The sequence below is a fragment of the Canis lupus genome, chromosome 16, assembly GCF_011100685.1.
Source record: "Canis lupus familiaris isolate Mischka breed German Shepherd chromosome 16, alternate assembly UU_Cfam_GSD_1.0, whole genome shotgun sequence".
NCBI classification, from domain to species: Eukaryota; Metazoa; Chordata; class Mammalia; order Carnivora; family Canidae; genus Canis; species Canis lupus.
The window spans coordinates 5,976,642-5,987,122 of record NC_049237.1 but is presented as its reverse complement, the minus strand read 5'-3'; the positions used below and the strand labels follow the sequence as shown (position 1 = coordinate 5,987,122).

Here is a 10,481-nt window from a genome sequence, read left to right as displayed (position 1 = left end):
GTGCTTTTCACAGGGCTCTTATGACATAGGGGATGCCTCATAAATTGCTGTTGAATGAATTGAAGGCTAGCACACATCTTGCCAATGTACAAGCCATCAAAGATGTAGAAGGTGGTTGGGAAGGATGAGCTTCCATACCGAGAGGTTTATGGCTGGCCAAACTCCAGAGCTAGGAGCTCAAAGTTTGCCCCATTGTTCCAAGGTCCAGTAGGAAATGGCCAAATGTCAGCCAGAGGAACAATGCCAAGGAAGAGAGCAGTTGGGAACTCTATATCCTGAAGATTTGCATCCTCACAGAAAGGCAAGATGAAAAAATACCTTAGTTCGCCATCTCTCCTTTCTCCAGGAACACGGTAGTCACCATAGCAAGGGCTCTGTGTTAGAAGAATAATTCCACCTGGATTTTTGTCCCAGGTGGACTGGGAACTGGAAAGAGATGCTATGTTTTATGGACTCTGTTCTCTCTTCATGGGGTTGTATGCATGAAACTGGTAGGATATGGTGCTGGCCAGAACAGGAATGTACTATAAAATGCTCCCTCATTCTCATGTTAACTTGATCTTGAGCCTTCAATATTGCCATATATGACCCCCCAACATTTCTGTTTGCCTGTCTGCCTGTAGACACATTAATCTGCTTATCACTCACCTAGGTAAGTAAGTATTCACCTAATTGCTGATTTTTTTGGACTCCTTGAACATCATGCCTATGAAAAAACAAAACCTTTGCTTACTCTGCCATCCTCTGGTTAAAGTGGATGGTTCAAGATTTGGTGTTCTGACCTCTACTGCATCTCTGATGCTCTCCTAAATTCTCCTAGGACTACTTGTCCCTCCACAGGATGGATGGAATGACAGGTAGTTATTATAATAACGGTTGTCATCGTCACCATAATTCTTTCTTATGCTGTACGAATAGTATAGATATATACCCACATGTATTTGTGATTCATATGTCTTATAGGTGAAAGTTTAAGTGACTAGCCTGAAGATCTGTAGATAGTGATTGTGAAAAGACTCAAAATCTGGCCTCTGACTTCAGCTGGAGATGAAGGAGATCAGAGTAAAGGATGTGTTGCGAACTATGGCAGAGATCTCTGGTCCTGGAATCAGTTTGCGTCTTGGTTTTTCCTCCTTGTAGCTATGACCTTAGCTAGGACTTTTAATCTATAATTTGAGGCCTCGTTTCTTTATTCTATAAAATTATTTTAACACTTTCTTTCACCCTAAAAACTGAGATTCTAGTCTCAGATTCTAGTTCAATCTTGAATTAGAACAGTTAGTACTTGGGGTACCTGGCTGGCACAGTTGGAAGAGCATGCAATTCTCGATCTGGGGGTTGTGAGTTCGAGCCCTCTGCTGGGCATAGGCTTAAAACTTAAAAAAAAAAAAAAAAAAAAAAAGAACAGATGACACTTTTTGCATCTTACAGATGGAGAAATTGAGGCACAGAGGGGCTAAACAATGCACCCAGTAACTCACAATGACTTCTTGTCCGGGGTTCTTTTTTGCCACATCCCATTGATAAATTATTAGCCAGCCTGGGGGCTTCTTGCCCCTGGTAGCGATTCCTCCAGGAAATCCTACTTTTAAGGTCACAAATTATCAAATGTTGTAACAAAAAAGGCACCTGCCGGGCAGCCCCGGTGGCACAGGGGTTTAGTGCTGCCTGTATCCCGGGGTGTGATCCTGGAGATCCAGGATCGAGTCCCATGTCGGGCTCCCCGCATGGAGACTGCTTCTCCCTCTGCCTCTCTCTCTCTCTCTCTCTCTGAATAAATAAAAAATAAATAAAGATTGATTGATTATAAAAAAGTCACCTGCCTGATAATATATAATTGTTTCCTGTGTTCTTTTTGGTGCTGATTGTCACAGCAAGTTATAGGACTTGAACTAACCTCTTGTAGGAGAGGTTTAGCTCATTTTTCTATCAGGGGAGTATTCCAAAAGCATCTACTTCATAGGGTCATGGTGGGAACAACACAATGGAAAACACTTAGAACAATGTCTGGAATGACAGCCAACCAATGGATGTGAGCTCTGACTGTTGGTGAAGGTTGCGTCACAGAGCTGCCAGCAGGTGTGCAGCCATGTAGCTTAGAGAATTAGACCCTCCAGTGTAGGGGATCGCCACGTGCCAGTGCCTGCCTGATAAATTATTTACACCGATGTTGACATGGGCAGAAAGTAGGCAGAGGAAGGGCAGGCAAATTCAGGGGCAGGCAGGGAGCCTTTTGAAACCGAGCTTTACCAATATTTGCATCTGTTCTAAGAAGGAGAAGCTTCGTACCCTCAGGAGACAGCCCATGTCCTCTACTTTGTCCTCTACACTTGGAGGCAACTGGAGGGGCAAACGTTATGCAGGACCTTCCAGAGCCACCCAACAGGAATAGACCTTGAAGTCTTGAGACCCATCTTCATCCATGGGATTGATGAATGGAGATGACACGATTCCAGAATCTCCAGTGACTGTTTAGAGACCCATCACCCTGGCTATCATTTTGTCTTATTTTTTGTTCCTGGTGGCAGCAGTGACCAATAGCTTCATCACTATAGCCCTGGGCATGGTGTGGCTGCTACGGAGAACACTGTTAGCCTTGTGATAAATTATTAGTCAGCCTGGGGGCCTCTTGCCTCTGTCTGCAGTGGGTGGTGAGAGGGAAGAGCATTTATATTTTCCTGTATCCAGGGGCCTTCCCATACAATCCTGTACTGCAGTTCCTGGCCTCCCAGTGGGACTTGTTGAACACTGCCACCTTATGGTTCTTCACCTAGCTGGGTGCCTTCTGTTGCGTGAAAACCCGCAACCATCATTCATCCTCCCCATCTTTTCTGGCTAAAACAGAAGGTGTCTGGGTTGGTTCCATGGGTGCTGCTCAGTTCTGTGGGGCTCCAGCTTGAGCACCTATTTTCATAGGCAATCGGAGCTTACAGCCCTATTTTTTAAAAAGATTTTATTTATTTATTCATGAGAGACAGAGAGAGAGGCAGAGACACAGGCAGAAGGAGCAAGCTCCCGATGGGGAGCTGGATGTGGGACTCGATCCCAGGATTCCAGGATCATGACCCGAGCCAAAGGCAGATGCTCAATCACCGAGCCACCCAGGATGCCCCATATCCCTACTTTTTAAGGAGAGGGTTGCAATCTTGGAAGCCTATTTCTTCTCTTTAAAACTTGTTACCTGGATAGTCTTTGCTGTTGTCTTTCTTGTTGGTATGGCTTTGCTCATGTCTCTGGAAAGACACACTAAGAAGGCCCTGCTCTCCATTGTGGCCTTTGTGACCCCAGTGCCTGGGCACACACCCAGGTTCTCCTGGCTCTCATCTCCTTTGGTATCCTTCTCACCTCCTATTCTTCTGTCATTGGTGCTTAGCACTGCAGGTGTTTTTCCATCTTGGAATGTAGGCGCTGGGTGTGGCAGGCAGTGATTTATCTGTGCACAGCGGCCCACCCCATCACTGCTCTTGAGCAACCCCAGGCTGCGAGGTGTGCTGGAGGGGGGCCGCTATGCAGGGTGCTGAGTATCTTGAGTTGCAATTAATGAAAAACTGCAGAGACTACTGCAGAGGACATGGTGCAATGGGACATGGCTTCTTTAAATCTCTTCTCCACTTTTAATGCTCTTTTCCTCTCCACTACATTTAATGATGAGGAGAATAACTTCAATGAAATAGCATTTCAAGGGGAGATAGAAGACCCGGAGATAATGGGCTAGCATCACTGATTTACACTCAGCAAGCGTGTAGCTAATGCAGCTTGTTCCCTGTGGGACTTCATGTGGCCAAAGAATCCGGAAACTTTTATTTTCCCTGTGATCAATCTCTTGGAGTTTAAAATTATCCTTCTGGAAACTGGATGCAAGGATCCTGACACATCATTCAATTTTTATCTGTTGAGTCAGACTGGAGAAGATATTTGGAACCTCAATTCTCCTCTGGTTTCATGCTGTAAACCACTTTTATTTTTCCTTTCCTTTCTTTCTTTTTTTAATCACTTCACTGTTTTCCAGCCATCTGTTGCAGGGAAGCTTTCTGTCTTCTGTGCAAGAGTTCCTGGTGTCTGAACTCTCTTCACAGAGCATGGTCCATTTGTACATGTGCATGGCAGTGTGTGTTATCTGGGGTTTGTGTATTTGCAGATGACCTTTGGAGATCCTTGTGAAACCTACGGTTTATGATTTATATATTGCTTATGTCTCTGCAGTAGCCTATTCTGTCAGCCTGTTTTGTCAATGTTAAGGTCCATGAACCCAGACATGACTTAGTTTATGCTGATATGAGGACCTACTGAAATTTTTGATGTGGGGAGGTTCATCTATATCTATCTGACAAGAATTAAGAAGAAAAGACTTGGGTTTGGTTTGGTGAAGAATGCAGGCTGCTTTTCCACCTTCCACAAATCTTCTCAGACCTTCTTTAAGCTCTTGAATCCTTCAAACTAAGGTTCCAAACCTTCCCTCTATTTGCTTTAAAGCCTTTCAGCCTCATCTCCTCTTTTTCATTAGAAGACAGGTTTTCTAGAAGACCTGTACTTGGCTTTTCATGGCTCTCTTTGCTTCTTTTCTATGCCCTGCTCAGTCAAGGATTCCCAATTCTACATGAATCTTCAACCTTCCCCTCTTCATTACCCTTACTTTCCTCAACAAATATGCCTCTTCTTTCTTGAACGCTTTTACCCTTTTACCCCCTCAAGTGGCTATTTTGCTAGTCACTTGCTCCCCCGCCATGATCCTTTACAATCCTCTTCTGTTCCCCTGTTCTGTTCAAATGTGTTTCTTTCTTTTTTAGAAAAATATTTATTTATTTATTTATTGTTTATTTATTTATTTATTTATCAGAAAGAGAGAGAGAGAGAGAGAGAAAGAAAGAAAGCAAGAAAGAAAGAGAACACAGGCAGGCAGAGGGAGAGGGAGAAGCAGGTTCCTTGCCAAGCAGAGAGCCTAATGTGGGGCTCGATCCCAGGACCCTGGGATCATGACCTGAGCCAAATGTAGACTCCCAATAGACTGAGCCACCCAGGCACCCCTCAAGTGTATTTCTAAAGGATGCACAGGAGTTCCGAATCCCTAAATGTGATGTTATCCTCAGCCCCCATTTTCTTTTTAAGTTTATTAATTTATTTAAGCAACACTTTACACCCAGTGTGGAGCTCAAACTCACAACCCCAAGATCAAGAGTCACTGGCTCTTCTGACTCAGCCAGCCAGGTGCCCTATTAGGGCTCATCTTAAATCTCTATAGTATTTGATATTCTTTTGATAATAAGTGATTTCTTTAAAAAAACTGATTAAAAATACTTCTATAAAAATAAAACCTGATCTTGATAGATTTTAAAAAAGAGAAAATGAACACCATGCATAATTGCCCATCTGTAGGTCTTCCTGAAAGTCCTGTGTTGGTGCCCTGGGTTCTCCTCCCTGCTCTGCTGTTTGTCTTGTGTCTCCTTCACACCTGCTCATCCTCCTGCCCTCTGGCTCTTCCTTTAGCCAGCCCTCTTCTTTCTCGGGGATTCATCTGCTCCTTTTCCTTTTGTGTTTACAGCTTCAGTTGTGACCTTTGTATAAATAATCAATCATCAAAACATTGACCTCCTTCAGAACTCCAAATCTCTATTTTCTTCCATTTGAAGGCATTGCCACTTGATGGTACCATGAACATTTTAAACTTGGAGAGTTCAAAATGGTTGTCCTTTCCCTCGTCCTTCCTCCCACCAGATCCCTTTACTGCTCAGTTGGATCTATTTCTTCTATTATTTATATCCAGTAAATCAGGCTTACCACCTCTTAGATAATTTTCACTCCCCATCTCTGCTGAGCCTTTGAATCTAATCAGTAACTTGTCTTCAGTTGCTACCTCTGCAGTCTCTATTGTCTGTGCCCTTCTTCCCATTCCTGTGGATTCTAGTATAGATTAGACTGTCCTCCTGCTAAAATTATTATAATAATTTTATAATATCTATAATAATATATGTATTAAATAATATCTGTATTATTATAATGCAGAACTGCTAAAATTTCTTCTTCACCACTTGCTCCATTACACTCTCCTCTCCCTCTCAATCAAAACTACTATTACCAGATTCATCCCCTGAAGGCATAACTAGCCATTCCACCCACACTCTCACTGGCTCTCATGCCTAGAAATGAAGCATGGGTCCCTAAACCTAGTATTCACAGACCTCCACAATATGGCAATAATTTCATCTTTCTCTGTGTCTGTTGTAGTAGAATTCTATTTTGTATTGAAATCTGGATTATCCTTGTTCCCAACATGCCTGGAGCTTCCTTCCTGGCATACTGAAATGTGTTCTTTGATCTCCACATCTACTATGAAAATCCTATTTAGTTTTCTCCCCTATTTAACTGTTAAAGGTTAATTCAAATGGCTCCTCTTCAGGGAATCTTTTCTGGCTTGCTAGCCTCCAAGCTTTGTTCTCTCTGACCTTTGAGGACATATAAATGAGGTATTCCTCAATCATGAGATGAAATCTGCTTTGTGGTGGAATGATCTATATTCATGTTTTATTCTCCCTAGTATATTTTATTTCATTTATTCTTTTAAAAATATTTTACTTATTTATTTGAGAGAGAGAGAGACAATGAGTGGGGAGAGGGGCAGAAGGAGAAGAGAGGCAGAGAATCCCAAGCAGACTCCATGCTGAGCGTGGAGCCTGATGTGGGGCTTGATCTCATGACCCTGAGATCATGACCTGAGCTGAAAGCAAGAATCAGATGCTTAACCAACTGAATCATCCTTTCCTGGTATATTTTAATGTGTTTTGAATTTTTTTAGATTTTATTTATTTATTCATGAAAGACACACACAGAGAGGCAGAGACATAGGCAGAGGGAGAAGCAGGCGCCCTGCATGGAGCCTGATGTGGGCCTCGATTCCCAGATCTGGGCATCATGACCTGAGCCAAAGGCAGATACTCAACCACTAAGCCACCCTGGTGACCCTATTTTAAAGTGGGCTTCCTTGTCCTCTTCTATGTGTCCCCTGAAGCACTTATAAATACTTGATACACTGCAAGAATAATTCTGTTGCACCTTGAATGCAGCCATAAGCACAAGGATTTTGTCTGCATATTTATTTCTGGGCTACCTACTACATTTTTATGCTGATGTTTGACCTGTATCTCCTTCACTATCTGGCCAGCTTATTTTTGGAGGTCAAACTGATATTCTGTTTCTCTTTGACTAATGCTCAGTGTAGAAATAATAAATGGGTGAGAGAGTAAGATGTGCCTGATTTTGTGATGGCTTTACCTTCTTTCTTGTGCATTTACATGTTGCTAAGCAACTGTGAATGACTAGCTTAGTTCCTTCCTATGGGAATCTCAGTGAAGTTCCACTTCTCTTTGTTTCTGACCCAGTCTCCCTTTCCAAAGCACCCTGTATAAGCTAATCTTTGTTCCTTCCTCTTTTCACATTGTTAGCCTAGGAGAACAGAACATCTACCGGAATCTGAATGATCTCCCCATAGGGACTAGTTCTTCTAGAACTTGAACACACAGGGAAACATAAAAGAGTAGCAGGGTTTGTTGTATTTTTTAAATGCATAGTTAGCTTATTATTATTAACTTTTGCCTGTAGTCCAATTTCATCATGCATTACGATGATATTAATAATAATAATTTATAAATGCCTATTTCATGTGAGGCACGGGGCTAGGAAATTTATTTACTTATATCCCTTATATATCTAATTCTGAAAACAACACTGCAAAGTAGAACCTGAGGCTCAGAGAAGTTTACTTAGGTCTCATGGTCAATGAATGATGGAACAATAATTCCTTAGTGCCTTAGTCTTTAAGACAGTGTGGTATTGATGCAGGGATAGATAAATGCATCAATACATGCTCCAGATAATAGTTACATGGAAAATTATATACGATAAGAAAGACATCTTTAATCAGTGAGGAAAAAAATTGTCATTTCATGGTTGCAGTATATCAGTACTATGGTTGGAAAAACAAAAATATTAGAGCTGTCATTTTATCCTAAATTACAGATAGATTATTTTAGCCCAAATGTTATTTAATTTCTTTTAAACCTCCCTTTAAAAAAAAATAAAATAAACCTCCCTTTTTTGATAATTAAATATTTGTTAGTTTATTTTATGAAATACTGCCATTAAATGTTACAGAAATGTTGACTGTTCTCTCCCCCACCTTTTTTGTATGACGTTGTAGAATATGTACATACCCTCAGCTTCCACAGTCCAGAAAAGCCCTGTTTTCTTAGACCTTTTTTTTTTTTTTAAAGATTTCATTATTTATTTGAGAGAGAGAGAGAGAGAGAAGACACAAGTTGGGGGGAAGGGAGAGGGAGAGAAAGAGCATCCTCAAACAGACTTCCTGCTGAGCATGGAGTCTGATGCAGGGCTTCATCCCAGGACCCTGAGATCACCACCTGAACTGAAATCAAAAGCTGGACACAACCAACTGAGCCACCCAGGTGCCCAAGAGGGGGCCCTAAAAGAGACCTTCTTAGTAAAACTTGAAATATCAAGTTGTAATAGAAGTAATTGATAAGTAATTGGCATACTTTTGACTGCAGAAAATTTCAAAACTTTAAAAAAAAAAAAGATTTATTTATTTATTTATTTGAGAGGCACCTGGGTGGCTCAGTGGGTTGGGTGTCTGCCCTCAGCTCAGATCATGATCCCAGATCCTGGGATTGAGCCCTGTCTTGGGCTCCCTGCTCAGCAGGGAATCTGCTTCTCCCTCTGCCTATGTCTCTGCCTCTCTCTGTGTGTCTCTCATGAATAAATAGATAACTAAAATTTTTTTAAAAGATTATGTTTTTCATTATTGCTCATAGGTGGTAACCAATAGATGTGGTCAAAAGAAACAGGACTAAGAAAGTCACATAAAATTATAATTATAAAGGTAGGCAGTAAAACAGAAAAATAAACTTTTTACAATTAATAGAACCAAATAAACAAAAATGAAGAAACATACAACAAATACAAACAGAATAATCATCCCCCCGTAAATCTTTATAAATAAAATATAGAAAGTAAAATAATGTGCTAGAACTAATGTGAAACATATGGAATATAAAATTAAATAAAAATAAAAGATTCATAAGAAAGAGAAAGTTTAAAATTAAAAGAATGATAATGTCCATTAAATCCAAACAGAAGGAATTCATACCTAAAATGATCAAATGGGATAATAAATTTTTAATGTTAAGGGGTGAAATACAAAATTAGGATAGAATTAGTATGAATATCTATATGACAACATAGCAGCCACATTTATAATGCAGAAATTACAGGAAATGCAAGAAAATTTTAACAGAATCACTAAAAGCAAAAGACTATCTTTGTCAAAGAAAAAATAAGTATAACCAAATAAATTAGCTTTTATTGATAGAGACATTAAACTCTGTACACACCCAGAGAACACAACTTCTTTGCAAATACCAGTGGAATAGTCATGAAAACTGAGCTAACAAAAAATTGCGTAAAATAAAGAACTGCAACTCACTCTCACTTATGCATATAAAATCCTAAAAAGAAAAAAAATCAGAAAGCAAAGTCCAGTAGTGCAGTAAATGTTATAGTATCACCAAGTAGAGTTTAATCTAGGAATTTTAAGTGTGATTCAATATTAGGAAATCCATCAATATAACCAATTTTATTAATCTAAAGGAAAATTCATATAATAAGCCTTCAAAAATACTAAAAGACAATTGAAAAATCTAATACTATTCTTTGATAAAATACTCTATAACATATAACCCAAAAGCTTCATCATATTTGATGAATATGGCATCTTTTACAAAACTCAAGGATTTAAAAGAATGAGTACTCCTGCCACTATTGACATGTTAATGGTGACAATACCTAATGTAATCAAGAGAAATAAATTAGTTAAAGACATTGGAAATAGGATGTAAAAATACGTTTGTATAGTTGAAAAGTATATGTTGGTATAGTTGAAAAATCAACATAAGAACTACCATAGAAGGAGAAAAAATGAGTGGGAAATATTAGAAAGGGAGACAGAACATGGGAGACTCCTAACTCTGGGAAAGGGGTGGTGGAAAGGGAGGTGGGTGGGGGTGACTGGGTGACAGGCACTGAGGGGGTTACTTGATGGGATGAGCACTGGGTGTTATGCTATATGTTGGCAAATTGAACTCTAATAAAAAAAAGAACTACTATAGAACAATAAGAATTTTGTAAGTTAGTGGGGAGCAAAATAAATATATATAGAAGATGATATATTCTAATATACACAAATAATCATCAGTTAGGAAATAGAATGAAAGAAAAAATTCTATCTGCAATAATAACAAAAAGACAAAATACCTGGAGTATTTTAAAGACATGTATAAGACCTGCATTATGGAAGCTTTAGAACACTCCAGAAGACATGAATGAATGGAATATAATACCATATTCTTAGTGGGCCAAGGTAGCTTAGTTGGTTAAGCATCTGACTCTTGGTTTTGGCTCAGGTCATGATCTCC

At 39.8% G+C, this 10,481-nt stretch overlaps 1 protein-coding gene across 1 annotated transcript; it reads left to right on the top strand.

Moving 5' to 3' along the window:
• Positions 1-1,047: 1,047 nt before the first annotated feature.
• On the top strand, positions 1,048-3,521 carry TAS2R60 (taste 2 receptor member 60). The gene is given in 9 exon segments (XM_038560563.1): positions 1,048-1,123; positions 2,529-2,593; positions 2,595-2,801; positions 2,803-2,883; positions 3,132-3,276; positions 3,279-3,352; positions 3,354-3,390; positions 3,393-3,456; positions 3,458-3,521. Coding segments are annotated over 9 exon segments (813 nt in total).
• Positions 3,522-10,481: the final 6,960 nt, after the last annotated feature.